The sequence below is a fragment of the Fistularia commersonii genome, chromosome 1 (genome assembly GCF_037954325.1).
Source record: "Fistularia commersonii isolate RoL2024-O1a breed Wild chromosome 1, RoL_Fcom_v1.0, whole genome shotgun sequence".
NCBI lineage: Eukaryota > Metazoa > Chordata > Actinopteri > Syngnathiformes > Fistulariidae > Fistularia > Fistularia commersonii.
In genome coordinates, this window is record NC_141284.1 from 2,381,287 (window position 1) to 2,395,164 (window position 13,878).

Below are 13,878 nucleotides of genomic sequence, written 5' to 3' on the forward strand. Positions count from 1 at the left end.
CCATGTTATAGCTTAGTAATAACTCTTAAAACCGTTGAAATGTAATGTTAGCGTGTTACAATCATGAAACTTTCACACCCTTGTTGGTACTTTCATCCGATAAGGGTGAAAACACATGTTATCTTGTTTTTCCCTAAATGAACTATTTCCCCGGAGTTGGGTGTCAGACCGCGCCGCGGTGCATCTTTATGCTAAGCTAGCCCGACATGCTGTCTGGCTCCCATGCTAAGCTAGGTAGGCTAACAGGTGTCCCGGAGTGCGAGCCTGCTGAGCAGAGGCGTCATTAGGCGGGCGATGGAGACAAAAGAGGCCGTTTCTCCCGAAACCCCTGCGGACCCTGAACTCACCAGGTGTGTGTGTGTGTGTGTGTGTGTGTGTGTGTGTGTGTGTGGGTTGCAGATGGTCGGGGCCCTGGAGAGCCACTGCTAACACCTGCAGCTACACGCTAATGATGTCGACACCACAAGGCTGGAAACAGCTAGGATAACAACACACACACACACACACACACACACACATGGGACGTGACACAGGTTTCTCTCGCGAGTAGTTTGATTTTTAATCGTTTGAGGAATCACATAAATGAGGCTGTTAATCGGTCCGTCCCCCGCTGACACTCACATCACTACGTAACCGCTTTATTACACGTTAATAGTAAATAATGACTCGCCATGACGACGCGCTACAGTGTAATAAACATGAACTCATTCAGCAGGTAACGAGGCCCGTTTGTGCTTCTGCCGAGTCGCCCTCCGGCTTTTTTCTTTTTTTTTTTTGTCTTTTGCTTTGTTTTCCTCAGAGCCAGGCGGCGGGTCGGGGTTGCCGTGGGAGACGGGGCGGACGAGCGGGGGGGGGAAAAAACAAAACAAAACAACGCAAACGGATAAATGGTAAAATGGCTCTGAACGCCTCGGTGACGACGGCAGATATTCCTCTGCGGCTGGAGAGAAACGAAAAAAAAGAAAAGAAAAAACAAAATCTCGGGTTCCTCTTGGGAGAAAAACGTGTAAAAGCAGAGGTTGTCGGTTCAGAGCGGCGCGACGGCGGACGGCCTCGCAAACCGGCCAATCAGAGGGTCTGTTGTTGGGATGCGGCGGCTCAGTCGATAAAAGGAAACTGCCTGGTAACCGTGACGACCGTCGGGCGCTCCTTCTCGGGGGAGGGGGGGTCCGGTAGCTTCCGGGTTTTCCGCCCAACAATCGTGTTTTACGTGTTTCCAGGCGCCGACGCCGCGTTTGAAGTCTCGTCCAATCAGACGTGCACGTGGAGGCGGCGGTTTCGGATGGAGTCGGCGGAAACGTGGCGGCCGTCGGACGTACGCCGCCGCTCTAGCTGAGGATTTTATGGTAGGGGTGCAGGGGGAGGGACGAGGTGAAGCCCCGGATGTCGTGGATGAGCGCCGCCGTCTCCTGGAGCGGCGGCGAGGCGGCGGGCAGGAAGTGCAACTCGCTGACCTCGCCGTAGGACGAGGAGGAAGAAGAGGAGGCGCCGTCGGGGTCGTCCGGGCGCCGCGGGCCGCAGGAAGCCGTCGCGGCGGGGGGGTCGTTCTCCTCCGGGCCGAAGCCCACCACCTCAAACGGGACACACGGACACAACTTAAAGCTATGCAGGTTGCCGCGGTAACAGGCGGGAACTTTTAAGGGTTTCTCAGACGTGACGCTCACGTGCACGCTCAGCTTTCTGCCGCCGTCGCCGCGGTGCTCCAAGAACCAGGAGACCAGCTCTTCCTTGGAGAAGAGCTTCAGAGCCTCGATCTGCAGAGCGAGAACACAAATTAAGGGACCGGGACCAAAACCGGGACCAAAACCTGGACCGTCTTTTCTTCAGCCGACTCCTCGACCGGGACGGGAGATGACGGAAGGCCCGGAGGCGACGCCCACCTCTTTGACCAGGCGGTCGAAGACGTACTGCTGGGTGACGACCTCGAACCAGTTCCTGTCCACCTCCTCGCCCAGGTAGGCGTCCTCACACTCCTTCAGCTTGATGAGCGCCGTCACCTGCGTGCCGAAAGCCTCCTCGCTCAGGTCTGACAGACGCTCGCCGAAGCCGCGCAGGAACTCCTCCATCTTGGCGTCCACGAACTCAGTGCTGCGGGCGGGAGGGCTTTCGGTGAGAGGCGGCGACGACTCCGGGTGTCGTCACGGCGACGGGAGGTCCGGCTCACCTGAACTTCGTGGCCTGGGTTTCCACGGTGACGGAGAATCCCAGCACCCCCGAGGTGTTCCTGCAGGTGGGGTACACCTGGTACCTGGAGGTCCAAGTCACAGATGTTAGCCCGACGTCGGCCGTCCGATCGGTTGCCGGGGGCGAGTCCTTACCCGAGCGTCTCCTTGGTGCGCAGGAAGTCGAAACAGGGCTCCTCCATGTGCATCTGAAACACAACCACCTTCTGGGAAACGGTTCTGCTCTTTGGATCCACTCGAAGCAAACCGTCACGTCCGGACGCGTGTCGGGACGCCGGAATCCGATCGGCCGACAACTTCACGACAACGCGTCCTCCGGCGAAGCCCCCGGTGTTTTGATAAATGATAAATACGAGGAGGTTTGAAGGGTCGCTCTGAGGTCATGTGACCGGAGGACCTCCTCAGAGACCTTCACCTTCCTCTGCACAACTCACCACCAGCAGCTCCATCAGGGCGTGTTCTCGCAGGTTCTTCAGCCCCGACTGGAAGGAGGACAGTCGCAATGAGAAGTGACCGGGGGAACAGGCCCCGCCCCCAAACTGTCAAGACTAACAGGCCCCGCCCCCAGAATATCAACTCAATAGGGTCGAGCTTACAGACTGTCAGCTCTAACAGGCCCCGCCCCCAGACTGTCAACTCTTACAGGCCCCGCCCCCAGACTGTCAGCTCTAACAGGCCCCGCCCCCAGATTGTCAGCTCTAACAGGCCCCGCCCCCAGATTGTCAGCTCTAACAGGCCCCGCCCCCAGACTGTCAACTCAAACAGGCCCCGCCCCCAGACTGTCACCTTTAACAGGCCCCGCCCCCAAACTGTCAGCTCCAACAGGCCCCGCCCCCTGACTGTCAACTCTTACAGGCCCCGTCCCCAGACTGTCAGCTCTAACAGGCCCCGCCCCCAAACTGTCACCTCTTACAGGCCCCGCCCCCCAGACTGTGTATTTAATTTAAAGGTGTCTTGTGACACCCCTTGAGTACCATGATTATCATCATGGCATGAAGGGAAGCTGTTCTGTAATCCCGTCCCCGTGGGTGATCTGGGCGTCGTCTCCATGGGAACCCACCTGGTAGTAGACGGTGACCTCGGAGTTGGCGTCGCCCTTGTTCAGGGACTTGACTTTGCACAGGTGATGCCCCTGGGGCAACTCCACCACCCGGAACAGCACCGGCACCTCCGCTGGCAGGCGACGGAACTGCAGCTTCCTGGAGCGTTTGGAGGATGACGACGATGACGATGACAACCGCTTGAAGAAAGATGGCGTCGCTCTCATGTGAGAGGCGGGAAAGTTCTACTCACTGGATGAAGCACTGCAGGAACTCTTGGGACTCCTGTGAAGACGGGAGCAGGAATTCAAACATCGTAACCCGGCGTCATTTTTAAAACGGCCACCCGGTTCAGAAGGCCTCACCGCGCTGCTGAAGTTCCCCTGCACCAGCCCCTCGGCGTACAGCTCCGCCTTCAGCCCCGCCGCAAACTCCATCAGGTCGTCCACCGTCAGGCCCCCCGTGACGGCCCGGTACTTCTGGATCACCGACCAGCGGCTGTGCTCCAGGATCAGCAGGCGGACGTCCCTGCGGGGACGGATGGACGGACGGATGGACTACTAGCCCAGGGGTCGGCAACCCCGCGGCTTGGGAAAATGAATTATAAATATTTAATTGAAGTGTATTTCATTTGTGTTAATTCCTTTTTTTTTTTAACTTTTAGTTCTAAGTTGGAAGATTTTTGTGATTTTAAAATATTAAATAAAATGATATTTATTTTTTTTCGCCGCTCAAAATAACGTCACGGTAAAGTCCCGATTTGCGGACGCCGTGCGCAGAAGTTCAGGAGCAGAAGTCCCATAAACCGGGTAAAATAAATATTTATGAAGATATTTTGCAAATATTTATTTTTTATTGTTTACTGACACAGTGATTTTTTTCCCGATTTATTTTTAAAATTCAGGTCAAGGCTCCGCTACACGCTCTGAAAGCTCAAAACGAGTTCATTACATAAATAAAATGTAATTTTCTCTGTAATACTTTGTGAATTTCAGAAGCGACACACGACACACTTGTTTATACAAAGTGTAAAGGTAATAAAAAGCAATATATACAGTGGTACCTTTATTTTAGACGTCAAAAAGTAATTGCGGCTCCCGGTGTTTTCTTTACCGAGGGAACCGGGTCCAAATGTCTCCTTGGGTGTTACGGGTTGCCGACCCCTGTGCCGATAAGGAATCCGGACCTACTTGCCGAGCCTCTCGGGCTTGATGAGGATGTTGAAGTAGGTTTTCTTCAGCTGCTCGGCGAACATGAGGAAGACGCCAGGCTCCGCCCTGAAGTCCCCCAGGTGGTCCACGATGAGGCGCAGCAGCAGCTGCAGGGAGGAGGGAGGTCAGGGAGTCCCAGATCCGTCTGGGCAAACTACGGCCCGCGGGCCACATCCGGCCCGCTGGTCTTTTTAATCCGGCCCGACAAAGATTGGTAAGGAATTCATACTTGATGCGAATGATTGAATGATTGGATCAATGAATGCGGGTGTTCAAACAGAAGATTATTTCATTTTTGGAGCTACTTGAGAACACTTGAGAATTTTCCTGAGCGGAACGACACAGAATGGCTTTGTGGCTCGACGTGAAGCTACAAGGGGAAAAGCGGTTTGTGCATGAAACGCTAGCAAATGTCAGAGCCTTCAAAACCAAGCTGGATTTATTTTCAAAGCGAATGTCAGACGAGTCCGATATGTACTGTTAATAAATGTTTTTTTTTTTTTTTTAATACGTATTGTTATCTTGTGGTGACCCGGTGAATCGTGGAAAAACACATTGTGGACTTGTTGTGACGCGACGGAAGAGTCGTGATGGCTTTAAAAAGAGGAGCGGCTTCAAGTTTAGCCCATAAAGTGTAGCGCAAGTTACATTTAGCAACACGTTGCAGCATTAAGGGTGGGGCCGGTAAGCTAAGCTAAGCTAAGCTACGCTAAGCTAAAGAAGGAGCACTAAATGAAAAACTCCCCCAACCTCCTCCACCGCTGGCATCTTCATCCCAGCTCTATGTAAATACACTTTATTTCTTTACATTCCTTTTCATTATGTATTATTTTTACACATTATTTGTTATTTTTTCAACACTCTTCTAATTATTTAAAAACAGGATCTGGAACGGATTGAGTGGGTTTCAATTCGGAAGTTAAGAAGTTCTGCCTCTGGTGTTTCTGAAAACACGGTGAACTGCTAGGGCAAGGCGGACAGCGGTGTGTGTGTGTGTGTGTGTGTGTGTGTGTGTGTGAGTCTGACCGGCAGCTTGTGGTTGAAGCCCTTCAGTCTGATCACCAGCCCGTGCTCTCCAGCCACCAGCTTGTACTCCAGCTGAGCCACGTCGGCTTCGTACGCAGGTTCAGCCAGATTGTGAGCCAGGATGTTGACGAAGAGGTCGAAGAGGACCAGGCTGCAGGGCGCCGTCACACACACACACACACACACACACACATAGAGGTCAGTGTCAGGTCCAGATCTGGCCACGCAGCTCCGGATGTTCTCCTGAGGGTGGGAGGTCTTACTTCTCCGGGCTCTTCTGGATCATGGGGGAGATCAGGTTGAAGCGGATGTAGGCTGTCGGGCAGAAAACGACGTCTTTATCACTTTCTGTTAAATATGTCAGCTTTTAGCTTGTAGCTATTGAGATGATGGTTACTGCTGAGCTTCTGTAGATCATCTTAAAGAGTGGTGGGTCCAGACCTGCTCTTCAGCAGGTCCTTCTTCAGGCTGCTGCCTTCAGGGGTCGTCACACCCAATCATCTGCCTCCATCTAACCCTCAGCCAATCATCCGCCTCCACATCCTCTTCTCTCACACCCGCTAAAATCCCGTCCTTTCCCTCCCCCTTCATCCATCCATCCATCTTCCTCTAGACCTCCTGCCTGGTAGGCCTGGTCACCGCCCCTCCTCTGTGCACGTCCCTCGGCGTACCTTTGGGAATATTGAACTTGTTGTCCTTCTTGTACCACAGACAGCCGCGGTCGCTGTTGGCGATTCTGACGGGGAACTCGGTATCCGGGCAGTCGGACGTCTTCAGGGTGAAATCGGTGGCTGCGGGACGAGACGAGGAGGAGGAGGAAGAAGGTGTTAGACGTCCAGGAAGGACGAGCGGCGGCCAGACCTTTGCTACTGACCGATGAACTTGTTCTCAGCCGGGAGGTGGAGCTCGGGAATGACGTCGAAGTCTCCGGCCCAGCGGTCGGCCCAGTCGGACTGGATGTCTGAGCATGGGGCGCGCACACACACACACACACACGCACGCAGGCACACACACATATGTATACAACTCAAAACCAAAACAATGCTATCAAAACACTTCGGTAAAGGTGCTACTTTATCAGGATACTTCACAATGTCACCCAACAATCATCAGCCTGCCGAGTGACCTCTGACCCAGAGACTCCCTCTGGTGTGTGTGTGTGTGTGTGTGTGTGTGTGTGTGTGTTGTACCCTCCACGTTGTAACACGTCCCGAACCACTTCTCCCTCAGGGGACAGTGGCCTTCGTTCTCTGGCGACAGGAGCAACAGGTTGGCTTTGTCTGGAGTCAGGAGAGTTAGAGCAGCGCTGATCACCTGCAAGCACACACACACACACACACACACACACACACACACACACACACACACACACACACACACAGTGTTGTCAATACGAGCTAGTCTTGATACAAGGGCGGCTGAGGACCTGATGGGCCTCACAGCACCTGGAGGTCTTGTTTCATAGCGAGGTCCTTCCATGGTCCCCGTATGAGGACGGCCATGTTTGGGTTCAGTTTGTTTGTATCTGTGTTTGGGCTTCACACGTTTAAGACGTGGAAGGAGGTCTAGAAGCTACTGCGGACCTCCTGAGAAAACATCCCATCTCGTCGTCTGGTTCCCCCTGATCTTCTAGTACCTTCTGTGGAATTCCAATGAATGTTTATTTTGATATTTCAAGTGATTTTTTTTTTTTTTAAACAACCACAAATCAGCAACAATTCCCCTCAGAGTCGGCGAGAAATCGGCGCGACGAGAAGAAGAACCCTCTGAAGGCGTGTGAGGACGGCGTGCGGGCGGAAACCTGAAGAACACCGAGGTCTACAACCGGACGGGACGTCCTCACCTGCTCGTCGTACTCGAACATGAGCTGGTCTCCGGTCAGGAAGTCCTCTTTGGGAAAAAGCTGCATGTTCTCACAGATGTTCTCCACAAACTCGATGGGGTCCGTCTGCCCAGAGAGCAGAGAACATGTATTACCACCTCGGTCCTGCGGGAACTCAGGAGAACCTCGGAGAACCGAGACGGAACCTTGGCTTGTTTCCTGACCTCTTTCTTTCACCGCCTTTCAAACACTCTTTATGCATTTGCATGTCTGCCTGTGGGGTTTGTATACATCTGTGTGTGTGTGTGTGTACCTTGATAGGTAAATATATATGTACAAATACAATATATATATGTATTTACATATACAGTATATATATTTTTGTGTCTGTCTGAATGTGTGTGTAGTGTGTTAATACGTATCCGGGGACATATATACATATATATGTATTTGACTGTATGTATAAATGTGTGTGCACACAAAAATGTGTCTATGTAGCTTTGTTTTTTTTATTTATCCCGAAGGAAATTGTTGTGCCAGAGTTTCAAGCAAAACACAACAATAATAGATAATAGTAGGAAGGAGGGAGAATAAGAAATACAATAAAATATAAAGTGTCAAGGTTAAGGCTATCAAGAGTTTTAAGGTATGAGTTAGTATGTGTGTATGTATGAGTTAGTGTGTGTATATACGTGTATATATGTGTGTATCTATTGGTGTGTTTTTCTTGTTGTGTATAGGTATGGCAATTTGTGTGTATGTATGAGTGTATGTGTGTGTGTGTGTGTGTGTGTGTGTGTGTGTGTGCGCATGCATTTGTATGTAAATAAAAAATGGTCTCTTATCAAGGATGCATCACCTTGTGGCTTCAAAGTGCTTCTAGGAAGTGTGTGTGTGTGTGTGTGTGTGTGTGTGTGTGTGTGTGTGTGTGTGTGTGTGGCAGCACCTGCTCCTGGTAGTGAAACTCGTTTGCTTCGATCTTCTGAATTTCTTCGTAGATCCTGGAAAAAAAAAAACACAAAAAGAGCAGCGATTATCGAACGTTCGCGATGGGTTCGGTTTCCGTGGCGACCGCTCGGCGCTGACCTCTGCTGGGGTCCCAGAGTCTGCAGCATCTTCAGGTACTGGAACACCAGGTCCACCACCTGCCCGGGGACACGTGCACACACACACACACACACGCCGTTACTCTGCAAGGCCTCCGTGCGCTGTGCTTCCCCGACTGTGGACGAGCGCTACCTGGTAGAGGTTCTGGAAGCCCTGGTCCGTCAGGGTGATGGAGATGGAGAAGATGGAGTAGGTGGTGTTCTGGTCGAAGCCCGTCTCGCTGTTTCCCCCGAACAGAGCCAGAGCCCAGCACCTGAGGGCAGCATGATCAGACATTGAGGCATGCGTGTGTGTGTGTGTGTGTGTGTGTGTGTGTGTGTGTGTGTGTTTGAGGGGGGCTCACCTCCTCCTGAGCAGCGACAGGATGCTGCCACTGCCTTCGTGCCCGATCAACCAGGAGATGTAGTGAAGAGGCTTCACCCTGCGCAACACACACACACACACACACACACACACACGCACACACACAGGTTTGAGAACCCCTGGGAAACCTCTCCTTTCTGAAGAAGCTGCTCCTTCTTCTCGGAATCCAGGCGGCCCCACCTGTAGTGCTTCCCCTGCGGGGGGAGCGCCCAGCTGATGGTCAGAGCGTGGACCTTCCTCACTGGAACCACTGCACACACACACACACACACACACACACACACACACACACACAGAGTCACTGCTTCCGCCCGTCAGCGGGAGGCCGGAGCGTGTGAGCAAGATAAAGATTATGGGATGTCTGTTGTGGAGCCTCCCGCCGCCGCAGCATTGACGGTGGGTCGTGACGAGCACGGCGAACATCTGACCTCTGTAGAGCTTGTTGAAGGCCGGCGTGTCGAACGGCTGCTGCAGGTGCGCGAAGTCGACAGGAGGTTCGCCGCTGTAAAGACATGAAGAACCGTTTTATTTCCCCACAACATGGGACAAGAGCAAGAGATCACAAGAAGAAAAAAAATGTATGTATGTATGTATATATATATATATATATATATATATATACACGTACACACACACACATATATATAAACGCATATATACTGCTCAAAAAAATAAAGGGAACACTTGAACAACACAATGTAACTCCAAGTCAATCCCACTTGTGTGAAATCATAGTGTCCACTCAGGAAGCAACACAGATTCATTTTGACATGTTTTAAGGACATTACATCAAAGTTGGATCAGCCTGGAGTTTGTTTTTACACTTTAATTTTGAGTGTGATTCCTCCATACCTCCATGGGTTGATACAATTGATTTCCATGGATCATTTTTGTGTGATTTTGTTGTCAGCACATTCAACTGTGTAAAGAGCAAAGTATTTCATAAGAATATTTCATTCATTTAGATCTAGGATGTGTTTTTTAAGTGTTCCCTTTATTTTTTTGAGCAGTGTATATATATATATATATATACACGTACACTCACATTTTTCTTCTATGATATATAAAATCTATATTGTATAGAAATATATATTTTCTATAATATATTATGTGTGTGTATATATATATATATATATTCAACTTAAAAGCTGAATTGTAATTCTGTACATCATATTAAATTTCCCATGTTGACATGAATTGAGACACTATTAATCCCTTCCAGAACCCCAGTATTTTTGTGTGTTTTTAAATAAGACAAATGTGTTTTATAAATAATAATGTATGAAAAAAAAAAAAAATAAAACACAATTTAAAGAAATAAAGTGATAACTGTGTTTATGTTCAAGTTCGGACGAAGATGGCGCTCTATCGCTTAGCTTACTGGCTACAATGTGTTGCTAAACGTATCTTATGTCACACTTTATGTCTAAACTCCACTTATGGCCGGAATGAAGCCGCTCCTCTTTTTAAAACCATCAAATCGTCCCCGACCGTCTTTGAACGGCTCTCCCGATGCCTCGTTCGTTGATGTCACGGACGACTTCTCCGTCTCTGCACGGACGAGTCCGCGACACAACGCTGTCTTTAAACGCCACTTCCTGGACGGCGACGGTCACGTCGGGCTCGATCACGAAGCTAAAAACCCATCGAACGACGGCTCGGATCTCGGAAAACTCCGAAATCGATGCGGTCGGAGGTCAAGGTTCCGCGGCGCTTTGAGACGTGGCTCCATAAACTACTGCTGGAGTTAGCTGGAGTTAGCTGGAGTTAGCTGGAGTTAGCTGGAGTTAGCTGGAGTTAGCCGCTAACAGCGAGTCAGGCGCTGATGGTCTTACTTGTTGGGAATCTTGATGAAGATCTCTCTCACCCACTGCTCCAGAGTGTCCAGAGTCTCTACCGGAGCATCGATGGAAGAAAAGAAGCTTTGACACACGGCGACGGGTCTCGGTCAGATTTCCCCGGCGGATCGGTGAGGTACCTTTGGACTGGACCGCCAGCGTCATGTAGTGGGCCGAGTAGAACCTCCTCCAGAAGCCCCGGAGCCGCTGGTAGGTGTTGATCTCCTTCTCCCTCGGCTCGTGCTTCAGCGTCTGAGCGTTTCCTGTCGGGAGCGGCCGAGGGATGAGTCCGGAACATCTCCCGCAACCCGACCACATCTTCCATATCTGCTCCACTATCACTGGAACAGGTGTGTGTGTGTGTGTGTGTGTGTGTGGGGTTTCCTTACCCCAGCAGAACTTGCTCATGGGGTGTCCAGCTTTGGCTAGACTTCCAAACAGCATCTCCTTGCGGTGGGAGTCTGACGGGCGGGCCAGCTGGTACTCTGGACAGGAGACACTGTGAGAAGCGGGCCAGTGTGTGTGTGTGTGTGTGTGTGTGTGTGAGTGCAGGGACTCACCGCTGTCCACGGCCTCCACCTCCCTGTCGATGGCGTCTTCGATCATGAGAGGACAGATGAAGAACTGGGCCCACCTGGAAGGAACCGTCCACCATAGTTGTTTCCACCTCCTTCTGACGTGCGCAACATCTACCAGAGATGCAGAGTGTGTGTGTGTGTGTTTGTGTGTGTGTGTTACCTGTCCAGCGCCTCCCTGAAGTACTTCTTCTGAACGTCAAACTGGAAGATGGTCCTCTCGCAGTCGGTGGAGGCGTTGTCGCTGCCGCCGTGCTTCTTCAGGAAGGCGTCGAAGCCGTTCTCGGCTGGATACTTCTCGCTGCCCATGAAGACCACTGTGAAACCGAACCAGGACCCGAGGGGTCAAAATTCATGGGTATATATCGTAGCCTGGGGTGAGCTTCGGGTCCTGAACGGAGAAGGAAGAAAGAAAGGAGGCGAGAGCTTCCTCCCCGCTGTGATCCACTCACTGTGTTCCAGGAAGTGGGCCAAACCGGGGAGGTCGTCGGGGTCACTGAAGCTCCCGACGCTGATGCACAGTGCAGCGGCAGCCTGGACACACACACACACACACACACGATTATGCATCACAAACATCAACGTAATCCCCTGGTGCTAAAAAATCCCCAAAAATCCCACGGCTCTTATCGGCCGGTCAAATCGGTGAGGGTGTGTGTTCTAGCGTGGGAAGTGGACCTGCTTCTCACAGCCTCCCTTCTTCTTCTGCCCGGGCGTCTCCTCATCCAGCTCCTCGAAGTCACTGTCCTGCTCCTCCTCCTTGTCCTCCTCTTCGTCCTCCTCCGAGCCTTCGCCCGAGTCCCCCTCCTCATCGTCCTCCTCCTCCTCGTCCTCGTCCTCGTCCTCGGCGGCCCCTCTCAGGCCCGCCGGGCCGGCGCCGCCCTCGCTGCCCGCCTTCCCGTCCTGGCCGCTGAAGTCGGAGATGAGGAGCGCTCGGAGGCCGTTACTCAGCTGGATGTACCTGCAGAGACATTTCCAATGACATCAGGGGACACATCCCATAATGCCTTTCTGTGTCACTGACCGTGTAGATTCATCTAATCTCCATCTATCAGAGGGACGGGAGTTTAAAAGTCCTCATACTGCGTGAAAACAACGAGTCTTGATTAGCTGTTGGTTCGCACCGGTACTTCTTGGGGTCGCTGGGCGACTTGGTGATGTCGGGGTCTCCCGGCTCCTCGGCGGCGTCTCCCCCACCCCCGGCGGCGCCCTGCGCCCGCACATCCAACGGCGGCGGCTCGCCCTGGTCCGGCGCCGACAAGGGGCCCGGGGCGGCGCCGCCCCCCAGGGACTTGTTGGTTTGAGGCATCCTGGACGAGAGCTGCGGCGACACGAGAAAAGAAATAAGCTCCTCCTCGGTGTCCAAGGAGGAGCTTCAGCTGCTTCTGACTATCCCATCTGCAAAACCCAGACACTATTCAAAGACTATCCGAACACGGCGGTCGCTCGCAGGGCCACATATAGTGACAAACTGTGCAACCGTTCACCCTGTCGTTTACACGTCATAAAAAAAACATACAACTGTTCACTCCCGTATGCAAGGCGGGTCTAGAGGAAAACCAGAGGAGAGGTTTGGAGGATGGAGGGACATGAAGATAGAGAATGCAGAGAAGGTTAGACTGAGGAAGGTGATTGGGTTAAAAAGTGAGAATCGAGCTTAATACACCTGGACTTTGCAGGAGTTGCCTGGAAATAACCTAGATGTTATCAGCCAATAACTTTGCATGAGAGAAGGGCAAGGACATTCAGAAAACGGGCGAGACACTAACACAGACACACATGCAAGAAATCAATCCCTATAATTAAAAGACAAGTGTGTGTGTTCTGAGAACATCCCAGTGCATGTCGAAACTGTATGACCACCCATCAACGGATTCCCCAGTTCAGAGTCCAGTTTTCGTTTGTATTCATTTTTTTCTAACTTCTAATAATGCCGAATCCACGAGTGACGCCGGGTGATTCTTATGAGGTGTGGGATTCTCACCCAGAGAGTGGGATTTTCTGGGAAAACTCGAGTTTAACTCCAAACGTTGAGATTTTTAACGGGGTGTCGGCCCCGAGCGAGAGACCTGCACAGGTCGCTTGCGCGCAACTTTCAGTTCGGCGGAGTTCAGCTAACCGGCTGGTTAGTGAAAGGTAAACGGGTTATCGGCTGCATGCAACTGTTTGTCTAGTGGCAGTAACGCACTAGAAGGTTAACAAGGGGAGGACGCTGTCCAGAGAAGCGTATTAGCAGCAGGTAATCCGGCTGAGGATCACGCCGAACCGGGACAAGGCTAAAGTCAACTAGCATCGCGTCAAGCGCAACACTGGCGTTACTAACCCGGACGTTAAGTGAGCGCGGAGGCTATTAAACCACAGCTAAGCTAGAGCCGTCCGTGTTTCCTACTTCTAAACCCGCCGAATAACGGTTCTCACCGGCGGTCACGTTTTTCCTTGCTGGTCGCTTAATGACGACTCATTGAAGTTTCGGCCTCGGTGAGGCCAGCTAGCATTGAGCGGGGAGGAGATTTAGTCAAAACAAAGGTTGTGATTGGTTAACAGCAGATCACTCACGTTCAAGAGCGCTTCTAATTGGTTCAATCTCCGAGGATGCTCCGCCTCGGCTTCAGGAGTTACGAGGAGGTTTATTCCATGGGCGCTCTTGAGCGCCACCTACCGGCTTGGAGGACTCACCGCAAGCAGTAGGCGAGAGTTGCGTCACTTCCGGTGG

At 51.7% G+C, this 13,878-nt stretch overlaps 1 protein-coding gene across 1 annotated transcript; it reads right to left on the minus strand.

Annotated features, from left to right (window-relative positions):
* Positions 1 to 534: 534 nt before the first annotated feature.
* nrd1b (nardilysin b (N-arginine dibasic convertase)) lies at positions 535 to 13,664 on the minus strand. The gene is made up of 31 exons (XM_086143945.1): positions 13,584 to 13,664; positions 12,290 to 12,486; positions 11,844 to 12,126; positions 11,618 to 11,699; positions 11,329 to 11,482; positions 11,151 to 11,224; positions 10,980 to 11,075; positions 10,731 to 10,853; positions 10,588 to 10,645; positions 9,181 to 9,254; positions 8,933 to 9,002; positions 8,733 to 8,810; positions 8,522 to 8,642; positions 8,369 to 8,427; positions 8,229 to 8,283; positions 7,304 to 7,408; positions 6,651 to 6,774; positions 6,335 to 6,421; positions 6,132 to 6,251; positions 5,724 to 5,775; positions 5,461 to 5,611; positions 4,414 to 4,541; positions 3,589 to 3,751; positions 3,477 to 3,508; positions 3,244 to 3,382; positions 2,618 to 2,665; positions 2,319 to 2,371; positions 2,165 to 2,248; positions 1,881 to 2,088; positions 1,665 to 1,754; positions 535 to 1,571 (listed from the first exon to the last, which is right to left on the minus strand). The coding sequence occupies exons 2-31, from the start codon at positions 12,472 to 12,474 to the stop codon at positions 1,329 to 1,331; spliced, it is 3,339 nt and encodes a 1,112-aa protein (XP_086000071.1). The 5' UTR covers positions 12,475 to 12,486; positions 13,584 to 13,664; the 3' UTR covers positions 535 to 1,328.
* Between the last annotated feature and the right edge of the window lie 214 nt (positions 13,665 to 13,878).

What these genes read in the sequence shown, in the direction of transcription:
- nrd1b (XM_086143945.1), bottom strand. Translation starts at nt 12,474, where the DNA reads ATGCCTCAAACCAACAAGTCCCTGGGGGGCGGCGCCGCCCCGGGCCCC. An exon ending in GCTTCAACCACAAGCTGCCG is followed by an intron (nt 4,542 to 5,460) that starts GTCAGACTCACA and finishes TCCTCCCTGCAG; the next exon opens with CTGCTGCTGCGCCTCATCGT. An exon ending in TTCCTGCAGTGCTTCATCCA is followed by an intron (nt 3,383 to 3,476) that starts GTGAGTAGAACT and finishes CAAACGCTCCAG; the next exon opens with GAAGCTGCAGTTCCGTCGCC.